We start from the raw sequence: 27,390 nt of genomic DNA, 5'->3' as shown, positions 1-27,390 counted from the left end.
CATCCAATAAAAATCAGTTTTAAGATTAACATAAATGAGACTGGCCCTTTAAACAAATAGTCCACTTGAGCTTTTGATTTATGCAGCTCCTCCAGAGTTACCATGAGCATTCCTGGTTGCTTTCTCTGCTTTCCTTCCTCAGCCTATGAGTTTAGATCAGGTATCGGGAAGCTTTAAAATCCCCTTATCAACCTTTCATGTCAATATATAAGATAAAACGGCAATAAAATACAGCTCTCAAAAAGGCCAATGGATCAGTTTATCTGATTTTACCTTTTTATAGGTCTATGTTTGAGTAAATTGAACATTGTTCTTTTGTTCCATGAGCTACTGACAACATGCTTCAAAACTTCGAGCAAAAATGTTGTATTTATTTGCAGAAAATGAGAAATTGTCAAAATAACAAAAAAGATGCAATGCTTTCAGACCTCAAATAATACAAAGAAAACAAGTTTATGTTTATTTAGAAACAACAATACTAATGTTTCAACTCATGAAGAGTTCAGAAATCAATATTTGGTGAAACAACCATGAAGTTTGCAATGGGGTTCATTGCAGTGGGCTCTTCATTTTTTCCAGAGTTGTACATGGAGAATTTAAGTTACAATGTGAAAATTGTATTACCTTTAATTTTGTATGTTCAAAAAAGTAAGTGTTCAATTAGCTGACTTTTAATCATTTTATTGTTAAATAGCTGCAGTAAAACGTTCTTTTCGATGAATTCACTGTGAATCTACAGTGTCCTCTAGTGACCAAAAGATGGAATTCCCATAATTATCTGTGACTGGTGCCAATTTCTTAAAAAAAAAAAAAGACAAACAGCTCATTTCTTTAAATTGCATTTTATTTCAAGTGATTCTAAAATGAAAATCCATGAAGTTAAAAAACCTTCAACACTCCGTTTATATTTCCAATAGCACACAATACCTACTCAACGGCATACAGGAAATCCCTTAAGGTAGCCACATTATTATTAAATGCAGTCATTCAGAGGATGCAAAATGTTACCCAGCTGCAGGTTGTATTTTTCTGCTATGCGGAGGTTTTGTGCAAGGCTTCACTGCGCAGAAAACCCAACTCTGTATATGCAGCAGAACCATACAGTTCTGGTCCTCTGTATGAGTAAAATACACCAAACGAACAGAACAAGATGCACTTTAAAATGTGAGTTTGTGAGTTAAGAAAGAACGACAAGGTGTGTGATACGTCATACAAAGGTGCCTCACGTAGTTTGCATAAAGGTGTTCAGAAAAAACTGTAAATGTACAGTAGAAAAGAAAAGTCAAGGAATGCACAATAAGCATAACAATATGTGCATTGCAGGGCTCAGTGCTGATTTAGAGCAGGAAGACGTCTGATCTCCAGTGCAGGAACTACGACAGCATCTTACGAGTTTTCATGCTACAAACGGATGTTTCTAGAATGTTTCAGTGTAGAGGCAGGTGTCAGTGGAGAGGTAGAGAAAAATACAAAAGCACCTCATTCCTCCAAAGCACTTCTACTCCACATTTAACCAGAAAACATGGCTTTCCATTGGTTTTCCTCAATGTCGACTCCCCAGACCTGGTGAAGATCTGTCCTTTGGATCCTGAGAACGTTCCTGTTCAATGTGCTACATCTACTCCTACTGATGTATGTCAATCAAATTCAATTTTATGTCTCCACTTTACAAACTTCTCTCACCTGTCAGGCTGATAGTCGACACGCTGGAGCTGAAACTGAAGCAGCAAAAGTGGAAGAGAGGAACCCTGGTTGTGAAAACATATTCCTGGGTGTTTGCGCTCAGGAACAGGTTTGGATTAACAAAAGAACTTCAGGATCGATACAACAGTCGGGGGTGCACACTTAAAGGGTCACACAACTGAAGGCAGCTTGACTAAAAATGTACATTTACTCAAATATCTCGGCTTATGTGTTACAAAGCTTCTGTCAGAAGCTGACGCTTGCTTAAAATAAAACAGAACTCTACAAACCTTTTAGCCAGTACAGAAAAAAAACCCCATTAAGAAATATATATATATTAATCACCAGTAGCACAATTATTGGCACTCCTGTTAATATGTTGTACAATTCCCTTCTGATATTTGCAAAACAAAGAATCTTCTAAAGTTTGGAGCATAAAGAGAGAGTGATCTTTGACCATTCAATGGTCCAGAGACAAGTTCTCCAGATTGTCTTGGGTTCTCTCTAAGGTTTCCCTTTCTTTGATCTCTCTTAGATTCATAGGATTTAACTCTGGGGGTTGAGATAACCATGAAAAAAGTTTGGTCATGTGTCAGCCAAACCATTTATGTGCTGATTTGGCCATAAACTTTAGATTATGTGGACAGACCCAATGATGCTGTGCAATGTTTGCAGGAACGTTAGAAGAGAAACAGGCTCGCAGAATCACAGACCCTGTGATTCTCAAGCTTACTTAACAGTGTGAGGTGATTTTCCCCATGTTCATCCTTGTTCCACACCAACTCCATCTGGTGTGTTTGTGCCCAAAAAATCATTCTGAAAACTTTTTTTTTTTTTTTACCAAGGCATCATTCACAACTACTTAACAGCACTTAATGATTATTCTTGCTTTTTGTTGCAGTTCTCTAACCCTGATTATCCTTCTTAATTATTGCTCTTAAAGATGGTAAAGGCCAGCTTAGATAGGAGCTTCAGTATTTTATTCTTAGAATTTTCCAACATATGAAGACTTAATGCTATGTTTTTATTGTCTTTTTCATCTTGACAGGTAGCCAAGGGAAATATTTCAATCTCAGAAAACGGAAGTGTCTGGATTACTTATGAACTTTTTTAGGAAAACCAGATCATATAAAAAGTAAACTATAAAAACAAAATCTTGAGTTATACTCATTTTACATAGTAAATGTGGAACTGCTGATTTCACCAAAAAAGTTTATTTTATACACCTGATATATTTTTCTGCCCCCTGAATAATTTTACTCAAATTATGTAGTAGATTTTAATTTCTTTACTTTTTTGTATGAGATAATGCTCCTGAAATGAAAGCTGAATATATTTTAAGGCTTTTCACATATCTTTGTCAGGGGTGCCAATAGTTGTGAAGGGAGGTATATCTTTATCAGCATCTATATCAGTCAGCCTTTGTAGGAATTTATCTATCTGTATGTTGGATATGAACATAAAGCTGATATTAAGCATCCTAAACATTTTACTCCAGTAAGTTCCTAAACCACAGTAAGAATTAAACACTTTTATTGTATAAAAGTAGCTAAACCCTAAACAAATATGTAGCGGCAGGAAAAGCAAAAATAAAATTATTAATAGGATTAATTGACGCTTTAATCCACTGAAATTCAGTACTACAGGTGTCACGTCTACCAGAGCTGCAGAACGTGGCTAAACTGCACCATGCTGCCCACAAGGTGAGAAAAATCTAACAACACGGTGCATTCTTTCTGATGACATAAAGTTTAACCGAGAGCATCTTTTGCTTGTCAAAATGAGATAAAATAGAAGCTACAATTGAGATTTTTGCAGATAGTAGAAGATGACTTTGGTTCATAAGGCTGCAGCTTCCTCTGGCTCAAATCAGTCAGGCTCACTGACTGCATGAGCAGCTGAACAAGTATTCCTCTGCTCTTTACCGACTCCAGGTAAATCAAGAATTAATCTTTGTTAGTTAGGTTTCTTTCTTGAGCATTTTAACCTGGACTCTGTTATGAATGTCTATTTCAGAACAATTTATGAAAACTCTGGAAGTATCTTGTAGCTAAAACACCTGAATGGACCAGCTGTGGCTTGTTTTTATTACTGCGGTTAGTTGCCTATTTTTTGTATGTGGTTAGTGTAAATATGACAAAAAATAAAAATAAACAACATTTTCAATGCGCATTTGATACCATAATTGTAAAAAGGCAAATGTGTTTCATCGCTCTGACTTCTCTCTGTTCACATCGCAGAATGAAACCCGCTAGAGTTCATCTCAGCAGTCGGCGTCAGCGTTAATGTTTACGTGCTCGTCGTGGTCGCCGTTGCCAGGCTCCTCGTGGTCAACTCCGTTCGACTTCATCTGATTTTCCTCATCAGTGCTGTGGAGCAGAGACAGAAGAGCCGCCGATATGTGATTTAGTGTTCAAAACCACTTTCAAAAGTACTCATATCCCTTGAGATAAAGGCGCAGTCCACCTTATTCTTGCACCCCTAAAACAACATTAGTATACCTTTAGAAGTCACTTAATTAGTAAACAGGTCAGAGAAGAGATAACAATGGGAGAACTGCAGCAATCTACAGCTCTCCTGAATAAGCTTTTGATGAGACAACACTCTAGCATCCTTGTCCTTATTGTGAGAAGAAAGCCATTGGTAAAAAGAAAAACACAGGAAGACCAATTTGCAGTTTTAAACATGGTAGAGGAACTATCATGCTTGTGGATTCTGCTTATCTCTAGCAGGGACAAGAAAGCTGCTCAGAAATGAAGGGAGGATGGAACAAGCTAAATGCTGTCAAAGATACAACCCGGAGTCAAAAACATACATCTAAGGCTTAAGTGTGCATGAATTTAAATCTTAAAGCTTATTATTTTGAATGGTCTAATCAAATCAAGACCTAAATCAGACTAAGAATTGGTGGAAAGAATTAGAAATTGATGTTTGCAGATGCTAATCCTCCAATCTGACTGATCTTAAATGACTGTCAAGAATAATAGAAAAAAACAACACAGCACAGATGTGCATCGTTGCTACAGATGAACCCCAACAACAGTTCACTGGTTCCAGTACCGACGCTGGTGGCTGAATAAAACTGATTGGTTAGCATGCGACAACTCAAGGCTCCACATATTTAAAACTAACTGATCATTTGTTCCTCATATTACAGACGCTGAGATGCTTCACCTGCTGATGCAGCCATTGCTGACCGGAGACTCTGACATTTCCTTTTCAGACAGAGAGCTGCAGGACCTCCTCTCCAGGTCAGAGCGCTTCCTTGGGGCCACCGCGGGGCCCGGCCCGGAGCCCCTTCTGTCTGGACTGACCCGGACGATTCCTGCCGCCTCACAGGGGGCGCTCTGGCCGCTCGCTCCCTCTGAATCTTTGCCCGAATCGCTGCTGGTGCGTCTGCCATTCAAGCTGTCAAAAGAAGAGACGTGGCTCATCTGGCCCTCACGTTCATCTGGAGGTGGAAAGGAGAAACAAAAACACAGATGGATTTCTGCCCTAAAGGACAGAAACTAGGGGGTTGTTGATATTCACTGCTGAACAGGAGGTGACGGGTATCTAAGGTTACATTCACACAGCAACTTTATCACAGCAGTCTGAACTCCTGACTTCTGATCCTTTCACACACATACAAAAAACAACAACATAGTAATTATAGTGAATCTGATCTGTGCCACTTTTACTTTACTAAATTTATTTTACTAAATCGGTTAAGAATCCGGTCATTTTTAAAGCGTTGGATGTCTGAATTGCCATGTCACTTTTTATCCAACTTTGATGTAACTTGCGTCATAATTCTGCACCAGAAAAAGCCAGATACAATGGCTGAAAATTATAATTACAAAAATTACGAACCTATGAAAGAAGTCTGTGTCGCTGAAGTGTGTCACATCACAATCCCACATCCAGTCAATGCTCCATAAAAGGCCTCCGCTAGTAGTTGTGCTTTCTTTTTATTAGTTTTCTTCATCTTGTTTTGTTATTGCGACAATACTGCCGGCTCCCACTTTAAATTGATCCAAAGACGGCGGAAGTAATAATCTACATTATTATTTCTGTAAACAATGCATTGCAGTGTGAAGTCTATGTTCTTTTTCTGTACATGTGAGTCGCTTTCGTGACGTAAAATGTTCACAGAAGCTCGACTGATGTTGGATTTAAGTAGTAGTGTGAATAACCACATTATTAATTATGACACTGAATAATAATGTCCTGCTGTGTCCTTATGAAGCATGAGGCTGGGCTTCTGGCTGGATGGATGGGTTCACCTCCTGATCCGGCCTCTCCAGCCTTGTTGCGCCGGCGCCTCAGGATGACCTCCAGCTCGCTGTCCTTCTTCGCCGGTGGTGACGGTCCAGACGGTCCAGACTCTTGGGAGCCTCGGCTGGGACTCCTCTTCACCGTCTCCTTGAGCAGAACGGAAATGTCACAGCATTAACGGACAGCGTATTCACTCGGATGAAAGTACATCTATCATTTATGTCTCTCTAACTTGTTGGTCAGACTAAAGTGAACTTAAACTCTACAGAAACTAAAAAAAGAAATAAAAATATTCAAATCTGAAACCAAATTTTCAAAACTTGGTATAATATGTATTTTACCAGGATGCATTTTAGTTCGTCCATGGCGCTTTCCTGCTGCTTCTCCTCACAGGGTGGAGGCTGCAGGGGAAAAAAAAAAGAAAAAAAGAAAAAAAGCTTGTGATTTCCTACTTTTCACATTATTAGAGTATAATTTTAAGATAATGTCTGAGAAAATACTTTTCGTGTGTTTTAATGATTAAAAAGCTTTGACATGCCGCAAAATGTTTCCATTTTAATGTAATATAAGCAGAGTTAGGTTGCCGGGTTTAGAGCGACTGCAGGTAGGAATGATCTGACTGTCCTGATTGATGCAACCATCCATATACTCACTTTCACTGCTATTCTCTTTTGCAGCACAAAAAGAAATGAAAGCAGAAGGGAAAGAGAAGAGACACAGAACAATCAGAGTCCTAAGAGAATCATTAGACATCCTGGTCTTTATAACAAGATAAGAACCAGGACAGAAGAGGAAAGAAACAGCAATCTGGGTTTCCCTGCTTGAGATTTGTGACATTATTAGCATAATTAAAGCTCCGACAGCAGGAAAATACAAGTAACAGCCAGAAAAAAAAAAAAAACACTGTAGGAGACAACAGTGGCATACTGAGAGAAGACAAAGAGCCCATTCACACCTGGTGCTAACATTCATCCCCTGATCGTGTCCTGGCAGCGTTGGAGACGTTTGTTATCCCAGACCACCCTGGGAGGTGGTATCTGCTTTAGTTTAGTGATGTAATCCGTTTTGAAGGACCACCCACTGACCTGCTGCGACCCTCCTCAGCCAGGAGCGATATCTGGGTGTCACAATGCCGTCTACAGACAGCAGCTGGGCAATTTCAAAGCAATAGCTCATGATTTCTTCTAAAGATTTTTTTTTTTGTCAAACATTTTTAGAAACTTGCTCAAACTATCTTCATCTAAAAGCATAGGTTGAGTTGAATTGTCACAATAGATCGCAGGATGCAGTATGGTTGAGTTTTCTCTGCAGTGTGATTATTTCTGAGCTGATTGTCGGCCTCCTGCTGCGGATACTGTGCTGTAAAATGCCCTCTGTCACTTACATTACAATACAAGCTCTACAGCAGAGCGCCACATGTTTACTGACTTTGTAGCACAATGTGTGCAATGAAAGTGTGGAGAGGAGCTGCATCAACTCATGTCAAGTCAGATTATTTTATTTTTACTGGCCTAATGACAATAAAATCAGTGTCTGGAGGGGCCATCACCGAGTCCTGACCTCAGTTATTTGACCTTATATCAAATATAAGACCAGTTTTTAGATGCTGTTCTCACCTTAGTCTCCTGACTTTTGACGGGTCGCAGGACGACCCCGTGTTTGATTCGCTCCATCATCTCATTCACCGCCTTCACCTTGACATCGTCCACGCCTTCAGCAGCTGCCGACACCGAAAGAGAAGATTATGACTTATTTATATGACAACCAGACAGGGGTAATTAGGGAACACAGAGGGAATACCCAAATGTGCAAATTGAAAACCCATAGGGCCGATTACATGTCACTACAGAAACAGTAGCAATTCCAAAATAAAAGCTGATTAAATAAGTGATCTGTCACTAGACTGGATCATGAAGCAAAGGAATAAGGTGCTGGCTGACTGGCTGTTGAATGGAAACTATAAATCGATTCTCACCTGGAGTTGGCTCCACTTTTGCTTTGGAGCCTTTGGATGACTTCCTCATGATGGCAATCAGAGAACTAAGAAACAGAAAATCTCATTAGAAGTAAGAACTGCTCACTCGTTATCTGAGCTGCTTGTGAATATTTTCTGTCAGTTTTTTTTTATGTTTAAAGTTTAAACGCAGGAAATAAGATGTGCTGCTGCATCGCAACCTCCCCCCCGACTGTGATACTTCTAAGTATCTGCTGTTTGTTGAGAAGTCTCACCTGAGGGGGTTGCATCTGGAGGGGGGTGGAGGTGGCGGAGGAGGTGGTGGGGGTGGAGGGGGTGGAGGCGGCTGTGGAGGAGGTGCGGGAGGCGGCGCCACCCCAGGTTCTGGGGGAGGGAGGCTGGTGTTGTCTGTTGTCTTTTTCTGGGCCTCCTGGAGCTCATGGACTGTGAAGAGACGACAGATCAAACCACAACCTCAGTCACTATCACTGTCAGACGGCTAATAAGTACCACAGATACGGCAAGGAGACGGTTAGAGATCATTTCTGCAGAATGTTAATGAACACATTAACACTGGAAGCCATGCAACCCATAAAAAGAAGGTTGAACTTTTGATTTATTATATAATATTCAAGCTAAAGTCAGCTTGTGGTTTAGGCCCTGTGTGACCTCACTGAACTGCTTCTCATGCAGCTCAGGGGTCAAAAATTTGTGTCGGCATCAGTGAAATCAACAACTGTTACATAAATGCACAACTGCATCGCTTTATTTCGCCTTCCATCAATAGATTCATGACCTTACAGCTGATAATTTTATTTTAAATTACAGCTTTAACTTTCATGTAAATTCTTATTATTTTCTTTTTTAGAAAAAACAATTTTGGATGGATGGAAATTTTTAGTTATTTTCCAGCTAATCAGGAAACAGTATTTTATGTTGCTATGCAGATTTTAATTACAGTACTATTCTGTCTGCTCTTTTTTAGCCCACAAACGGCCTTATCTCCACTTCCACCCACCTCTTTTCTCCAGCTCCTCATTCTTCCTCTCTGTCTGCTCCAGACGTCCCTCCACCTCCTTCTTCTCCACCTCTAGCAGCTCCAGCTGTCTCTGAAGGTCTTGCAGCTGTTTCTTCACACCGCTTTCCTGAAGCTGGGCCTCCAGACTCTGCACCTACGCCCCCCACAAGTAGACAAGTCAGACAGATGCAGAGCAGGGTTAAAAGAGGTCTGCTATTAGCCTTTAGGCTTTCAGCATCATGCAACACTGATTATTTAGATTGGTGCTAGTCCTAAAGCTAAGGCTGATTTCATTGCATAGATCAAACCAACTGTATGTAGCAAACTATTTCTTTTCATCTAGTTTTTAATGAATCAATCAAATTCTCAACAGAGCACAAATAAAAGGTCAAATGGATTCAGGTGCATCTCCACAACTTAAAATGTAATTTAAATTTTTATTTACTTCAGCAACTTAGCTCAGGGAGTTTTACAATATTTGACCTCAATACTAAAGCTGCTTCGCATGAATTATTATACCAATATGCAGCGTGGCATCAGCCTGTGGTTCTGTTGGCGTTGTTCAAGTAACAACCTTGCATTGTGTGACCTGTTGCACATAGTGTTTCTGATTTAAGAAAAAGGCTTATTATTGCTCTTCTACAACTCCTTTTGCTGCAGGGAAATTTTACACACTTTTGTCATTTTCATTTGAAATGTGAATATCTGCCTGATTCACTGAGAGCTTTTCGGTTTGCACTCGTTGCACCGGCAAAAACGTCATAAAGATCAACAAATCCTAGCCTCTCCTGAGATTAAGAGCAAGGCTGCAGGAAATAAAGAGGCTTTTGGATTTACCTTCTGCTGATGCTGCAGACGCTCCTCCTCCAGGGTTTTAGTGATAGCAGCGACGTCTTCCAGAGCTTTCAGCAGCTGAACGCTGGGCTCAGCACTCTGCAGCAGCAGCATGCTCTGCCTATTGGCCTCCTTCTGCTTAACAAGCATCTGAAAAAAACAAACAAACAAAAAAAAAAAACAGGAGGCAGAGACAGAGAAAAAAGGCGATTACTGGAAAGAAAAGAGGAAACGTGCATTAGCCCTCTTGCCATCATCTTCATTTATCAACTATGTTCAAAGTTTGTATGAAACACCCGACATAGGACCTTTCTCAGGTTATTATCACACATCAAATTCCAACATGGCAATACGGATCGCAGCTGCAACATTTGGCAACTCATCACTCAGATTATATAAGCAAGTTATTAGGTTGGTCTCAAAAATTATGAATTACAGTAGACTGAGGGAATAGCTGCAGCTACTGTGTTTCCACCACGTCTAATAAATGTCTAAAACAGTTTGAATATTATTTCCTACAGTTTTAATCCAGTGTTTCTATAACCTCCTTCTTTACCTCGTGTGCGTACGTCTCAGCTTTGACTCTGAGGTCCTGCTCCAAATCAAGCTGCTCCTTCATTCCTTCATACTCCTGAGCTGCCATCATAGAGACTGTAGGAACATACAGAGTATATGAGGTTAAGCCACAAACATAGCATTAATGTCAAATTTAACATGTTACTAACTTACTAACTGCTCATACTGTCTTCACTCTTCACCATGAATGTTCTCAAAAATATGCGAAATTGTTTTTTTTTTTACATTGAAGTTTTGTGTTGTAAATTTGTGATCTATCTCAAGACATAAGTGCTGAAAAGTGTGTAGATGCCTTAAAACTTGTCTGCTTACGGTGTATTTAGGTTATTTATGATCTATTATCTAATTAAGTTGGTTGTAAACTCATAAGTTCCTTCGGCTGTGACTTACCTCTGTTAAATCTCTTGATTGTTTTGCTTTGTTGCTCGACTGTTTCACGAAGCTGTTTCATCTCCTCTTGACTTTTCTCGGACTGGTGAGAGAAAAACAAAATGCCACGAACTCAGCATCACTTAAAGAAGAAGTAAGGAGTCAAAACATTTCATAAGAGGAGGGTGTGTGTGTAGATCCATTCTCACCTGTGTGGTCAACTCCTCGATCTGCCTCTGCTGTTCGTGAATCTGACAGACAAAACCTTTCTTCTCCTCCAGTAAACCGTTTACCGTCTCCCTCAACTCTGGTGGAACAACGTTTTGCAGTTTGTAAAATGTGTTATTTATTTATTAAGCGAAATTACCCCCCTAAACTAGCAATGAGTTACAGTGAGTTTTTCTGTCACTGTGGAGATATTTTGATTTGGTGTCTTTGCAGGATTGTTTTAATTCAGCCATTTGAGACTCTTTCTTTATTATTAAAGTCTACAGAGTCTTCGATGTTTTTCTGGGTTACTTTATGACTTTCTGGATGAGTGAATGATGTGCTCTTGGAGTGATTACTTTTTCAAATAGACCCAAGTTCATTTAGATAGGCTTTTCCTCATAATAAATGAAATCGTCACTTCATAAGGTGAATTAAACTAAAGACAAACAGAAAGATAAAGGAGTCTGGAAAATGTGACATTATGAAAATGAACATATCAAGAACGAGAGGCTTTGGTGAGACACACAATGTCAGGCCATTTTGGCTAAAAATATGCAGTTTGGTGTTTGGTGTTACCTTTAACCTGTTGCTGGCACTGAGAGAAGGTGTCAGGACTGTTTCCCACTGAATCTGCAGAGTCTCCGTCAGCTTCGAGCGCAATGCAGTCAGAGATGCTTGGCAGCAGCTCATCCAAACAAGGCCGAGACGAGAGGCTCAGGTACTTCAATTTTCTGTTCTCACAATTTAGCTGCGCATCAAAGATAACAGGGATTAACAGTAAGAGGCCTGTTCTGCAACTAAATTCAGGTGCATCCTGGTTCAACCATTTACTCTTTACGTCACTTCAATAAATCCAGTTGCTTTCACATTAACACAAAGATGATATAATGAGAACGGCTCTGCAGAGTCATCCTGACTCATCTGTTTGCCCCCATTCTCTGGCCTGCGCCACCTGACACTGCTGATTATCTTGCATCGATTACTGAGTGTTAAGGTGTGAGACAAACCTTCGTGGCCAGGGCCTCTGCATTCTCTCGACAAGACTTCTCAATCTCGAGCTGAGTCTGCAGAACGCCCACCTCCTCAATCACCATCTGAGAAACTAGTGAGAAACACACAGAGACAGACACTCTGTAATGTAGGTGCCCACTGCCACAGCACGAAGCATCCCACAATATCATTCAAAGAATTATTGGGAGGTTTGGTGCTTTTACATAAATTTCAGTCTAGTTCTGACAATTTTCACAGGATGTTCATGATTTGTTAAGCCTCCTTGCTCTGACCCATGTTTGTTCCGGCATAAAGAAGCCTGATGTCTAAACATAACTGAAAACTTAATGAACTTGTTTTGAATTGGACGTTAGAAACTTTGTTACCTGCAAACTGACATGAAAGATTTGTTCCCACCTCTTTAGTTTAGCTAAAAGTTGAGTTTCATTGTGAAAAAGGTGATTCCCAGAATTCCCATTCTGATCTGTAGAAGACTTAAAAGGCTAATGATAAAAATAAACAGATTTATTTTGATGGTTTCAGTTTCACAGATCTGTATTCATATGCCTTTCTTGCGGTTCAAACAGGTTTTAACATCAGGTTATCAAAGATCCATGAGAATAAATTTCCTCAATAGGGTCGTTAAGAAAACTTTCTACTGAAACCTCTTTAGACCGTCACAATATGATAGTCACACATTGCCATGTTGTCTGTTGCTTCTTATGTTCTCATACTCATGAACAAATCAACTTTTTAAATTTCCCAAAGCCGTTACTTAAGAAAGTCGGGCAAGATGAAAAGACAAAACGATTAAGAAAACCCCATTGCAAATACAGCAGCAAGAAGCAAGTAGATCCAATGAATAGTGAGTGTTTGAGTTTGAAAGGAAGTAATTATTGCACACAGTTCTGTAGTCTCCATTTGAGAAGCAAAAAATTGATCTAAAACAAAAAAAGGATCCTTATAGACAGAAGAATCTAATGTGAATAGAAGACTGGTTTTCAACTTGGTACTGAAAACCAGTTCATTTTAAGAGATTCACTACTCCTCAGTTATTTTAGAATGACCTAAATATGGAGGAAATCCAGGTTAAAACTACAGCAGTCACTGAATAACTATTCCAGTTAGTAAAGAGGCTGTTTTAATCAAAATCTTTCTAAAATCCTGAGCTTTGCATCACCGTACCTTTATCTTCCTTTATGACCATGGCGTTGGGATCCATCACTAACTGATGACTCTTCAAACAGAAAGCATGTGGATTTCTTTTTTCTTAGCTCTCCAGTGGGTTTGAGAAAGTTCTTCACTCCTGACTGACTGATGGGGAGTTTCTGGATTAGAAACCTTTTTTGGTCGGCACACTTTCAGAATCGCTGAAGTCCTGTGACCCACCCACTGGAATCTGTGGATCATCTAGATCTTTGTCATCCATGACTTGTTATCTGCCTCCCCCAGAATGTTTCAGTCACATTATTCATGGTGACAATGGTTGTGAAAGCACACAAAGAGCAAAAGTGTTTGATAAGATAAAAGGAAAGGGTGTCACTTCTGATAAATTGTAGTTTTTCCCACTTGGAAAATCAGTTTGCCTTTAGCTTTATGTTGATTCAAACAGGCAGAGACTGGAGATCAAATGTGTTTATAATGTGTTTATAATCCAATTATAAATCTTAATGTAATCAAGATCAATTGTTGAATTAGTCTTTTAGTCGTGAAAATCTTTTAGTTGAGAGTTAAGTGCTGTATGAATCAACTAGAAGCAGGAAATGGGAGCAGCAAAAGAGAAGGACAAGACTTTGAGGAAATGAAACCAGTTTCATTTGATGGGATGAAAATCTTTTAAAAGGATCAGCTGCAGGAAAACGCACTGACTGAATGAACAACAAAAGATCCTTCAGCTGTGAAAAGCAGAAACACCATGTGAGCACAATCAGCACACGTATATTTTTCCACAGTGTTTCGTTGAGGAGGTATTACAGGTTAAAGTCAGTCTTGATTTAAATATTATGTGAGTGAATTTGTGTTTTGGTGTAGCTTTGGTGGGGTTGACATAAAATGTACGCCGTTTAGTAGAGGGAGACATAAAGGCATAAAAGTAGATTAAAAGGCAACGTTTATATTTCTAAATTCTACAAATAAAGCTAAAGTTGTAGAATCTGAATATTTCTCCAGGTCAAAAGAGTCTATGGTCATAAAAGTTATATAAGGGGTGATGTAAAAGGTCTCAAAATGCCAATTCAGTCCTTTAAAAACTTTGAGGATGTTTCTACTGTAAAATTGATCTGAGGTGTGAAGTTTGACATAGGACTGGATTTCCTTAAACTCTGTTACTGCATACGCAAGAAATTTTCCAAGCTTATTCCCATTGCTTTTTGGGAAATAATAGGTGACAGCACAATTTCCCCAAAACTCCAGATCAGTTCACCATATCACACCAACATTTCTTACAGGTCTGCCCCTCTATATTTTATGGTCAAGTCTGAACCTAACCATAGCTTAGCTGTTTGTGTTTCTTGCTAGTTAGGTATAGTCATGAACTATAATCATTATTAATAATAAAATACTCAAATATCACAAATATGTTCACAGTTACCTATGATTTGATTGAAAGTGTTCCTTATTCCTGTGAGTTTGTGTCTACTTCTGCAACGTATTGCATTGTATTCCCCCGATCCGACCCAAAGAACAGTGAGCAACCCCCTACTGGAAGGTACCATGTACGGATTTGCAAAACAAGATTTTCTTGTAGAGCAGAGTATAGAAAAATCACCTGAAAATTGTATAAATGAACATGACAAATGGATCCTGTATGTATTGGTTAAAGTCACCTGCAAAATGTCCATATGTGCCAAACTCTTTGTTGTGATTTTGTATGTGTTTGTAATAAACTAAAAACTGTGAAGATAAGAAAACAAACATGGTGAAATAAGTTTTAAGTATACTTTAAGAGATGTTAATAAGAATAAAAGAAGGAATCACCTGTTAAAATGTACATAAATTGACTTCATGGAGATAAAATATATAAAATTGGAAAACAAAATGAAGAACAAATTAATCTGATGTGATGACATACCATGTCGTTTCTGGGTTGTAACATTTATCTGACAGGAATTGCATAGTTTGTCTAAGTTTAGTCTTCTAATAATTGACTCAAAATGTGACACAATGATTCATCCCACTTTCTTACTCTGTAAGATCTGAAGGCTAGTCACCATTAGTAAAGAAAAACTGACCTGTGTTTTTAACCTTTAAACTGAATTTCAGCATTCACCATGATTAAGCCATGAGTAAGACTAGTGATCATTGGCTCTGAGCGTCACTGACATCAGCTCAGCCAGTAATGACCGGCTGCCTGTCCTCCGTCTTCCTCACTGGTTGTTAGCAGGCTGTAAGTGAAGCCCTCCTGCCTACTGAACACACCGTCAGGTTTCAAACAGACAACAAAATGATCTTCCGCCTGAAATACTATGATCAGTCCACCCTCAAAGAGTCTGTTATTATACACTGTCATGTTATTGTAGAAACTGGGCTTTTATGTACAGATCAGTATCACAGCTCCTCTGTGCACAGATATGTAACTGAGAAAAACACGGTATCAAAACTAGTCCATAAATTAAGGATTCTTTTCCAAATAGTAACCGATTTCTGACTATTTTTTTTCATCAGGGCAGAAATTAAAGGGTAGTGTCGGAGGCGGGGGTCTTTTGGTGAAAAGTTTTGTTTTTTACCAAGAATCCTGGCTTCTATTAAACAATGAGCATTGGCGGCCACTTCTGCTCAGGTTTGAGAGCCAGCTCCTTTTGTTCACTGCAAAAAGGTTGTATGTTTCCTTCGGGTCGGGGATAAATCTCTGCCTCAGACAAAGGAGATAAAGCATTTTGGTGTCTTGTTCCTGTGTGACGTCTGGATAGAGCTGGAGGTGGATATATTTAACACTTTTCAGTAATGAGGGTGTTGCTCTTCTCTGTTGTGGTGAAGCAGGAGATTTACTCATCCATCTACATTTCAGGGTTTACCTATGACCATGAGATGTGAATAACGACTGAGAGAACAAGATCTGAATTCTTAGCTTTTGCTTCGCCACAGCAAGTCATTTGTGATTATTCAGGTATCTGATCAATAATTCAGCTGAATGTCTCAATTTGGAGGTTTTTAGGAATCTCAGTGGGTGAAAGACGAGACCAGTCTTTGTCTTTATTCACCCAAAGAAAATGTGACGCTTTTGACCAAAGTTTCAAATATAGCCTGAGCAAAGAAAAAGAAAATCCAACACTTTTAATCACATTTACAGCACAGTAGATGTCATTTTGTGGACTTCTTTTAACCTTTAACTTTTCAACCACAAACTCACTTTGTTTACATGAAAGGTGATGTTGCCTTTTCAGTGCTTGAGGGTATAAAAGGCAAAAAAGTCTTGAAGAAATGTCAGAAATGTTTCTATTCTTAAATAAAGTCCCTCTGTAATGCGTTTGGAAAAATCCAGAGCTCGAGCTCACGAAGAGCAACATCAGTCTGTCATATTTAAAAACCCAGGATTTATTTCGTTTCAGAGAATAAAGACGCAGCAGCATCAGCAGCATCAGCATCAGGACATGCCAGTTATGGGATTTCACTGCTTGGACCTCCTGGTTTGCTCTCATGCTGAGCAGTAATAAAAAAAGCCAATGGGACTAAAGCCACAATAAACCTGGATCTGTGTCAGTGAAGGCCCGAGGCACGAGTCCATTATGCTTCCCTCTGACTGGATTGCACATGCTACTCAGGTGAACATGACTAATGCTTTTCCACCAGATGATGTAGCCTGGGAGCAAGATGAACATACAGGAGAGGGACCGCTGGTTTTAATGTGATTGCAAGCAGTGAGATGATTTTATGGAGCAGGCTCTCTGTAGGATACCACTCTGCAGCTGCGGACGCACAGCAGCGGCGGCCGGCTTTATATTGATCCGATATCCAAAGCACAGACAGATGCTTTCATTTCAAGCTGCACAGAAATTAGGTAGGGATCACATCAGCCCCTTTTATTTTAAAACACTGGTTGCTCGGATCTCAGAGACATAATGTTGTTTTAGAAGATGGATTAAAGTTTAACTTCTCTATTTGTAGAATTCACTGGACAAGTAAAAGAATCAGAACAATTAGAACCGAGCCTCCCCTCCCCCAACCAAAAAAAAAACAACAACAAGGAAAGAGATTATAAGCCACACACATTAAGTTTTAATAATATTAAAGGAAATGTCTGAGCCAGAGTTCTTCTAAGGACAGCAAGGGAGGGAATGAGATCAGGCAAGGCTATTGGGTCAGTCTTTAATGCTTCATTCAAAGTTTAATGCTTCAGGGTGGGTCTAGCTGGGGCTGGACTTATTTAAACCCTTGGCATATTTGTTCATATTCGTTCAGAAGCACTGTAATACCACTCTGCTTTAGGCGTGTGGGTTGAACACGTCACAGAAAGGCAGAGATGGAGAGAATCTTCCACTTAGGACAACAGTCAATTTCCACAAAACGTACAGTAGGCTGTAAGCAGAGGTGGGTAGTAGTTACATTTACTTTACTTTACTGCACTTTACCCTGTTTAAACATTGCCTGCTATAAGTTTGCACAAGAATTTCACAAGTTTTTTTTTATTGATAACATGTTTGAAAACATGATTCTCCTGCTTGAACCAGTTTTTGGTCATTATGTTATTTATTTGTATTAGATTAGCCTTTAAAGTACCTGAATTTTCCTCATAACTTCATATTTTTGTCAGTCTGATTACATCATTTTTAAATATTACATCAGTAGTTATAACTCAGTACTATATATATATTGTTGTACTATTAATTTATTTCTTGGATAGCTATATTTTAGTTTTAATTGAGAAAATATTGTGAAGTAGTGCTACTCTTGTTTGAGTGCAATTTTTGTTCTCACCTCTGCTTAATAGGAAACAATATGAAGGTTAAAACAACAATTAAATTAACTTTTCACATTTCTTTTTAGAATAAAAAACAATTTATTTGTTTGTAATGATAGACAAGTTCCTACAAGTGTGAAGAAACTTTTATTGCCTTGTTCATCGTCCACAGCTGCTCTTCAGCTCAGATGCAAAAGAGCAACATTCAAATCTGACCTTTACTGGAAAGTCGCAAGAAAATATAAAGCATTGTTGAAAGAGTCACAAAATTACCTGTTTATGTTTGGCCATAAGCCTCAGTCAAAACTAAAATAAATAATTCGGAGGGGTATTTGATCAAGCCTAAAATGAAATGCATTTTAAGCATAATGTGAAAATTTAAGCACATGTTGATTCAAAAGCTTATCTAAGGAGTCAGCCCAGAAAAACAAACAAAAAATCCTCCTCAACTTAAAACTACACCATTTCATTTTGACTTAACAACAGGAAAATATTATTATTAAGGCTGACCTTCCCTCCACCCGGGACTTGCACAGTTATAGGATTAAGAAAGGGGCAGCTAACGTCTCTGTTAACCCCACACATCCTGGACACTATTTAAACTTTTACCTTTACAGAGCACCGTTTGCAAGAAACAGCCACCACAGAAACATGTTTCTTCCGCCAGGATGTCTCTCTAATGAACACAACAAGCACATTACCGCATGAGTAGACGGCTACTCTGCAGTGAAAACTAGATAATAAAGCTGCACTACCACAAACTGCCTGTCTTTTTTCCTTCTCTGTATAAAACTGTCTGTACATATGCAAACATGTTATTCCTTTCATCCTTTTATTTTATTTCCCATGAAGTTTATCTGTTTAGACTTTTGTTTGCACACTGTAATGTAAAACCGAAGTCAATTTCTTTGTTTATCCACACAAATTTGGCTAATAAAGCTGATTCTGATATTAAGCTTCATTAAGAAATATTTTAAAGTTCGATGAACAAAAGAGATGGTTTCCCTTTACAATACATCCAATTTACAAACTTGGATATTCTAAACAAGGTTTATATAAAAAAATGCTTCAATTTTTTTTTTTTTTTTTTTTTTTTTTAAAGTGAGCTAGTGCAACTTTTGGAGTGAATGTACGTGGAAGGATCCAAGCTGATCCATGTTTGAGGCAGAATCATGCTGTGGGATGCTTTTCGCCAGCAGAGACAGGGAAGATGGTCACTGCTGACAAGAAGCTTCCTGTCCAGCATGACATGTTTTTTTTAGTTTATTACCTACATAATCAGTGTTAAACTCATCCAGTCTCACATTTAAGTTTCAAACAAGCCTGAGCTGAAGTAGCTGACTGGTGGCCAATTCTTATTAAAACTATTTAAAAAGGCCATCAGAGTTAAAGTATCAGGTAGAGAGGTCGGGGAGGAGTGGCAACACCCTCCCAAACTAGCACTAATCCTTCTACATCTCCTGCTGCTCAATAATTCATGTCAGAAGGCTTCAATAATTCATGAGAATAACATGACAAGAGCAAGCGCTGTTCCCTTTGGGGGCAGGGCAGTGAATGAATAAATGAGTGAATGAATGAGAGACTGAGCGCACAGAGTGACGAGACTCGCAATGAAGACGGGGATCAGCGATTCTGCTGACTACACTGAGAATATTAGACCCAGTTCTGCAGCTGCTGACGAAGTTTTGACATTGAGGAATGAGAGTTTCAGTCACACTTCAAGACTTTTCCCTCCTCTCCAGGTTTTCACGGTCACATGCATTCAGTCAAAAAGAGTAATAAGTGATGCATCCTTAGTATGTTTGTAACTCTACACCATCCCCAGTGAACAAAGCTACTCTGGTCCCTTTTACATGTCCTATAGTGACTTTAAATACTCAATAATCATTTTACTCTCACAGCAAGAAGTTAAGAAACTAAATTTCAAAGAACCTTTTCATCAAATTCTTTCCTGAAGAATAGTGTCATCTGGTCATATTTGCATGCACTGCCTATATTTCTTTTGAATTCATACATGTATTTATTATCCTACAAATTAAGGCTTCCAACAAGACAGAAAATAAGCAGAGTCGACCTCCTACCAGCAATGTAAGACAGTACTAGACAATCAGGAAAATTCATGTAACCTGCACCTGAAAATGTTTCTGTTCAGCCAAAGTATCTGGCTATTTGGTTAGCTGCAGAAATTACCTCAACCTTAAAGGACATTTTTCTTGTTAATATACAAAAAAACATTTATTATTCAGTTAATTTCTTATTTAAAATAATTTAACTGTGAAAACGCATTAGAGTTAAGCAAAGGGATCTCTAAAGCACTTCTACGGTGGTGGAACATAACTTTGACAGTGTTTATTTTTGTTTTAAATTTGCTTTAATTAAGAAATATAAATGCACTAAAGTGAGATCTAATAGACAGACAATACATTTCTATGCATGTTTCTCTCAGTCTGATTATCGAGCAGCTTCTCCAAATTGCATTAAAGTCATTATAGAACAAAAATGCTCTTATGATAGAAGGAAAATATGGCAGGTTTAGTGGGTAACCCAATCGTCTTATCGGTTTAAGAGGAGATGCTTCATAAAAGCAGATGAAACCAAACACTGAGCTGCACCTCCAGATGGAGACCGCTGGGTTCTCCAGTTACCTTTTCAAAGGTAACGTCTCACTCAGTCGCAGCCGGGTGAATGGACTCACCCGAACTATTGACCCCTATCATTTTAATATGAGAGAATTGAGCCATGAAAATGCAAATTAGCAGAAATTTAAAGATTTCTCTTTGCATTTTTGTAGCCAATTTTAAAAACCTGAATTTTGGTCTCCATAATTTAATATTCTGTTCACATCTTTATCACCAGCTATCAGCTTGTTTTATCTTCTGCAATGAATGCAGCCCAATTAAGATTTTTTTTTTAGTTTGCTAAGAGGAGATAATATCAAAATCTCTCTTACCTCTGTAAATAGTCATATCTGATGGAGTGCAGCACCGTGTTTCAGCTCTTGACTGTCTGGATTTAAAGGTTAAACTCCTGCGAACTTAAATGCGCCGCTGGTGTTGGCTAAGTTACCTCTCAGTTACCATAGAAACGGAGAAGTCCTGCCCTTTCTTCCCCCCTTAAACACACCCATTAAGAGAACAAGGTGTCAGTGATGTCATGTCAACAGAGGCGGAAATGTGTGAAGGGTATGGTAGAGAGGAGAAAGATGAGTAGGATGGTGAATCTGCATGTTTTTTTGTTTTTTTTTTTAATGGATGCATTAAAAGGTTAGCAGCCTTCAACATTTAAAAGAATTATAGGAGTTTAGATTCTCTTTAGTATCTGAAAAGTGAGGTTCCAGAATTTCCAAGTTATTTCCCCATAGGTTGAGAGTTGCTTTCCAAGAACGTGCTCGCTATGTTTCTGGAAATTGAAAGTTATTTTCCCTGAACCTATAAGTTACTTTACTGGAACATCCAGGATGATTTCTGGACCTGCTATGGTACATTCACTGACCTTTCAGTGGAAAAGCTTTCAGATTTTACAGCTTTACTGAAACTTACATCTATGAGATGCCAGAACTTAAAAGGGAATTTTCTGGATTCTTTATAGAACCTCAAGTTGTTTTTGAATCCTTAAAAGAACTACAAGTTTTATATCCTAGAAATTAAATTTTATACTCCTGGAATATAAAAGGTATTCTTTGGTGGTGATCTCCAGTGGCACCATGCAAAACCATTCACATTCACAAAAAGACAAAACATAATCTGGAGTAGTTCCCCATTTTAGATCTAATTATAAGTCTCTATCAACACAACCAAAAAGCAATTACATTCAGAACCCTTGTGATGAATCCAGCTTGTTTCTTCTCCTAACATGCAACCTTTGACTTCACAGAGAAATATTTAAGCGTCACAGAATGTGGTAAAATAAATCAAATCTACCAGTATCTAATAAAAGAGAGAGAGAGATAAAAATTCTTATAAGTTGAAATGAGCCAACTCTTTTTTTCATGAACTACTTATTTCAAATCTCAGCTTGCTTTGGTTGTGTCTCTGTGATGATGGAGCTGTTGGAGGAGGTGGAAGGAAGTAAGACTCACCTCGTTTGATATGTTTGAGCTGCCTCTGCGCCTCGTCCCTCTCCTCAGTCAGTCTGTTGCACTGCGGGAGCAGACAGCAGGTCAGACCGTTAGATTGCGTTTCACAAAAGCACAGAGCACACAGGTCACCACTACTGCCAGATAGAGTTACACAAACACACTAAGCAATTTAAGCTCTTCACACATAATGGTCATCATGGAAAAAAACTCAATATGCAATATTCTGAATATTTTTCAGCAATCGCCGAGTTATCAAACTATAATTCAGCTCAACAACGGCACACATTTTTTTTCTGAAAAAACTGAGAAGAAGAAGCAGGGGAAAAAAAAAAAAAAACATACAGCAGATTTCAACAGATAGCTTGCAAGGTGCTTCGGGTATTCATTTTTCATCTCTAAAAATAAATACCTGAAGCACAATCAATGAGGACTTCTTCTAATGCCTTTAAAAAGAACACAAAAACAAAGGGGAGATGTTTGACCATAATGTACAGCACTATGTTTGGAGGGAATGCAGCATATCAGCACAAACACCTCCTATCAAATGTACAGCCTGACGGCAGAAAACCCACAATTTGGGCTTTTTCCAGCTACAGAATTTGAGCTCCTTACAAGCATTGAGTGAAACATAAACCAGTTTAATTGTGAAAAATGTGTCACACAGATTCTAACCTTCCAAAGCATGGACATCTAAGCAAACATCAGATTTGAAACTCTCACAAAAAAGAACTGCATTTTAACTTGTTCAGGATAACTAGCATGGTTAATGTTGAAGCTAATGACAAAACGGTCAGCAGGAGACTCAACAAGTATCGGTCGGTTAGAAGGGCTGTAGTAGAAACTATGCTTAGGCCTTAAAAGAGATAAGTAGAAGCAAATATCAGCAAACTTCAATGATCTGAAGCAGCATTGCAAGCAATAGTTCCTTCCACAACAAGGTGAGAGACGGTCGTATAAACTCATTCCATATCAACTGTAAAGCACGGCAGTGGCAGCCTAATGATACGGGCTTGAATTGCTGCCTTCCAGTTACTGAATCTATCATAAACCCCTCTGTGCTGGTACATCTAAAAAAACATTTTCAATATTGCGTCAAAGTGTAACTGTGCTACATTTGTGCAACTTCACTCAAGCGTGCGCAGATTGTGTTAAAGTGAGACTTGTTTTTGTGCACAAGCTTAATTGTTCTGATGTTGTTCTCTATCTGCTGAGCCTGCAGTGCCACGTGGAGGTCAAGTAATTATACAGTAAACAGTACTTTGGTTAACTGTAAAGTATTTCTAGTGATACTGAACAAGCAGCAAGAAAGTGACAGATAATAATGTGAACAGCTGCCCTCCAAAGACACATCAAAGAGAGGCATTAGCTGCTTGTTCTCACATCCTCGAGTATCTGAGGTTTGCATTGTTTCCTGTTCCATATTTAGAATGGACGGCTGTGGAGATGTCTGGAGGTCAGGAAAATGAAATTTGAGTGGACAAAATGGTGCATTTTCAGGAGTGTAGAATAGAACAGCAGCTGAATTATACTTTAAACTCTCAACTAAAAATATTTTGCATTTTTTTCCTTCTTAAAGTTCAGCTTATATTTATATTACCCTCGTGTCAGATGGTGGAAGTGATGTTATTCATTCACGGACGTCGTTGGATAAATCCAGTCTGTAAAAAAAATCTGTTTTAAATTCTTCTAAATAAATGAGTTTTCATTTACTACATGTCTTAAGTAAGGCAGCCATCAGTACTAAAAATCATGGCTGCCATTGCTCACACCAATCTCATCTAAAAAAAACTGAGTGTCATCTTCTTGTGCTTCCCCAGAGTTCATATAAATGTCTCTTTTTCTCTGTCGGACAGATGCAGCAGAACTTTTACTGACCACAGTCGAAGGAGGAGTTTCCGCAGTGCTGCGCTGACATCCACACGCTTCATTTGAAATGGTAATTGGAACTCGTAAAGAATTCAGTGACCTCTCGTGCAGCAAAAACAACAACAGTGCAGACAAAGAAAACTGTCCCTGTGGGTTCAAAAGACCTCCAGACATCACTGAATATCTACAATCTTTTAAAAGGAACCAAAGAGAAGAGAAAAAAAAAAAAAAGTAAGATGGTTTCCAGAAATCAGGCTACACAGGGGTCAACCTCACCATCTAAAATCCTAACCAGTGTTCAAGTTTAGATCATAAGCTTAAAATAAATAAATAAATAAATAAATCTATAAACTGTTAATCTGGGCATCCACTGTTGGAGACAAGTGAATAAAATGAACATTATACAGGACAAAACAGTCAAAAGGAGTCAACATATAGAAAATGAAAGACTTTTGTTGTCTTCAAACTTTTTCAATGATTCAATGTTTTTCCAAAAAATAGTTATTCCTGGCCAACATATGATGTTTTGGAACCAAGATTAACATCTACTAAATAATATGCAGCACATAGTTTTTAGAGTGTTAATCTGACTAAATATTATCACTGTTTGCAAGTGAGGTTTAACATAAGTAACATACAAAAGATACAGAAGCCCACACACCCCCACTGAGATTATTTGTCAAATAAAATGCTTTTAAGCTAATTTGGGGAAAAAACATAGCTTACAAATTGTTCACATTTCAGTCTGTGTTCAAAACTGCAACAAAACCAGGCTGATCTCCCTAAATAATTTCAAAAATAATCTTCATCCTGCTCCTTTTCTCTGCTCCAGCTGCAGGAAGCTCTTGGCCCAGATTTGTCCCAGTTCTACCTGCTTTCTCACAAACTGTCATCTTAGATTTCTCTAAGAAGCCCATCAAGAGTAACAGGTTCACTGAAACACAGAAAGACACTGATGCTGTCAAGGTAACCAATAGAATATCAGCACCCCAAAGAAAACTACTCTTTATTCATTAATAAAATGGACCAAATCAGGGAGGCTCGTGACTCTAATCAGCTACTCAGTCTTCAAGCTTTCATCTTCTCTCAACCCAAAATGACATTTAATAACATTTCAGACAAGGTTGAGATCTTATTATTGGGTAAAAACGAATACTACCAGTTGTTGATTGAAATAATCACTTATTTAATCAAGATACAATACTGGTGTTGTATGCAGGAAGAAAACAATCAATTACATATAGATTGTTGTTTCTACCTGCTACATAAATGACATTACAAACCAAAACAAAGCCATTTTAGACCCTTCAGACTCATTTTATTGTGTCTCCTCAGCCTCCATAGGGTGGCTCAGGTGGGTGATCATATGACCTAAATAAATCACAGAGGGAAAACTCGATCATGGAGGGACCAATATGTGCACATGTGAGCTGATTTATCAGACAGAAAAAACATGAAATGTTGCTAAAGGTAATAAAGGTCACACACATTGTTGGTACTTTAAATTAGCAAGAAATACCCATTACACACCCCCTACACTACATTTGTAATATTAACCATAAACACATATTTTTGTAGCAAAGTTATAACGCAGTATGACTCTGAAGATTTATATGTGAGAGGTCAACATTTGGCAATAAATGTAGTATCACTAGACCCTTTGGCATTTTACAACAAAATATTCACAACAGAAAAATTTATGTAGTTTTAAATTTAAAACAAATAAAAGGTTTTTGTATTTAAAAGAAAGAAAAAAAGTTAACTAAATTGGCTTTCATTTTTGAATTTCTGATCATTTTAATTTTTTGTTCTGATGTTGTCCGTTTGTACTCATAAGTTGAAATTTAAGTTCAAGATTGAATAAATTACAAGTTTTAACTGTAGCTTGAAATCTAAATTTTGTCTTGAAAGATCAGGGTACTAAATATAATAATAATAGAATAAGCAACCTCAATCTTAAAATCTGATATGTTTGCCAGGTGTATACACATAAATAAATACTGTACATCAAAAAGTGTACAACTGTGAGAAGGAAGACAAATGATATATTATTTTAAATTTTGTTTGCAATACTGGAAGAGATGCAAGATATTTAGGCTCCACAGTAGATAATCTGCAGACAGGGTAACTATTAGTCATGCACTCCACATATCTGGTCTTTAGGGAGAAGTCGCAAATAAACAACCATTGTTGAATGAAAACCATCAGTGGACCTGTTTTAAGATCTATGTGTCATGTTGTGTAGAGGACAACAAACATGTGGAAGAAGGCGTTCTGGTCACAGGAGATTAAAATTGAAGTTTTTGTGTTACTAACACGGCACATCACCTTGAACTCACCAGGGTGTCATATGGTGGTTAAAGAGTCATGGTGTGGGAATGCCTTTCTTGTATAGGAACAACGATGTTGGTCAGAACTGATAGGAGGATAAACGGAGCTAAACACAGGGCAGTAGTAAACATAAAACTTGGAATATTGGAATAAAACAACCCTAAAACATCCAGGCAGAGCTACCCTGGAACGGCCCAGTCAAAGCTCAAAAACAAACTTCATACAATCTGAGAGTGAGTTTGTTTGATTAATGTAAACAGACACTTATCCCAAAAGTCTTGGTGTATTGCAGTCAAAGGTGGTTCAGCAAAGTGTTAACTTAGGAAGACTGAAAACAAATGCAAGCCGTTTCCAGGAAAAAAATAAAACGACTCCCATCCACTTCACAATTATTCACTGCTTTGGGTTGGTCTGTCACATAAAATACAAATAAAATACACTTAGTTATTTTCACATAAAATGTCTAATAGCTCAGTGTAAGGAACCTTTTGCGCAGAACTGTATCTTTTTTGATGGGTCAATATGTAATTTTGCTCCTTATATGTCTCATTTATATAATAATAATAATAATAATGATGAAAAAAGGGGTTACATACATAGTTCCCTAGTTTGCTCACATACCCTGTATGAATTATTATTATTTTTAAATACACAAATAACAATTCAAACCAGAGGCCATTTATTTTCTCACCTTAAAATTACAAATCAGATATTACAACCCGTTAAAATGCCTGACAGATCTCTACTCAACACCTGTTTTTTGAGAGAGAGGATCAATAAATGAAGGGTGTAGTAAATCTAACTTGTAATTCCTCATTTGCGTGAAAATGGCGAGTGCGGGGCGACTGAACCAGGGAGGGGTCTGGCTCTTTCATGTCTCCTGCCTCCATGAGATGCCGGCCGGCGCATGCAACCAGCCGGCAAAATGTCCCATTGGAGACGGAGAGTAAAATAAGTGTTGTTTTTCAACACTCTGGTACGCTTCATCTGCAGTAGAAACGATTTGTATGAGAAGAAGGTGGGGTTGTTAGTATGTTTTATCGGTTTACCTCTGTTTCCATGTGTGCTTCGCTCTCCTCCTCGCATCCCTCCGCCTGCGCGGATGATGAGCAGGGAAGCATTATTTCCAGAAAAAAGACTGAAAATAATCCCACTGGCGCACGTTTAACTTCAGGGTGACCCTAATAAACGAATTACTCTAGAAGGAGCTCATAATCCCGTTGTGTACGGCTGATTTTCTTTCTTCCAGACACATGGGATAGAGCGCAGCTCTTTGGTCCTGATGGTCCAAATCCTCTCCCTCCTCCTTTCACTGACAGCATCATCTG

The 27,390-nt window shown here is 38.4% G+C and overlaps 1 protein-coding gene across 6 annotated transcripts; it reads right to left on the bottom strand.

The window, feature by feature from the left end:
- Window positions 1-826: 826 nt before the first annotated feature.
- On the bottom strand, window positions 827-27,390 carry shtn3 (shootin 3). 6 transcript variants are annotated; one of them, XM_016670609.1, is made up of 17 exons: window positions 27,112-27,390; window positions 21,866-21,926; window positions 11,909-12,003; window positions 11,478-11,649; window positions 10,901-10,998; window positions 10,713-10,794; window positions 10,303-10,397; window positions 9,750-9,896; window positions 8,913-9,066; window positions 8,170-8,338; window positions 7,916-7,980; window positions 7,557-7,660; window positions 6,594-6,608; window positions 6,282-6,341; window positions 5,949-6,087; window positions 4,858-5,134; window positions 827-4,052 (listed from the first exon to the last, which is right to left on the bottom strand). In XM_016670609.1, the coding sequence occupies exons 1-17, from the start codon at window positions 27,181-27,183 to the stop codon at window positions 3,947-3,949; spliced, it is 1,911 nt and encodes a 636-aa protein (XP_016526095.1). In that variant the 5' UTR covers window positions 27,184-27,390; the 3' UTR covers window positions 827-3,946. The 6 variants fall into 6 exon arrangements, with proteins under 6 accessions (XP_016526095.1, XP_016526096.1, XP_007550465.2 ...); XM_016670610.1 differs by having other exon boundaries at window positions 5,949-6,084; XM_007550403.2 differs by lacking the exon at window positions 6,594-6,608.

This window comes from Poecilia formosa, unplaced genomic scaffold (genome assembly GCF_000485575.1).
Source record: "Poecilia formosa unplaced genomic scaffold, Poecilia_formosa-5.1.2 Scaffold35, whole genome shotgun sequence".
Taxonomy (NCBI): Eukaryota; Metazoa; Chordata; class Actinopteri; order Cyprinodontiformes; family Poeciliidae; genus Poecilia; species Poecilia formosa.
The sequence above is the reverse complement of the archived record's forward strand: the minus strand, read 5'-3'. Positions and strand labels throughout refer to the sequence as shown.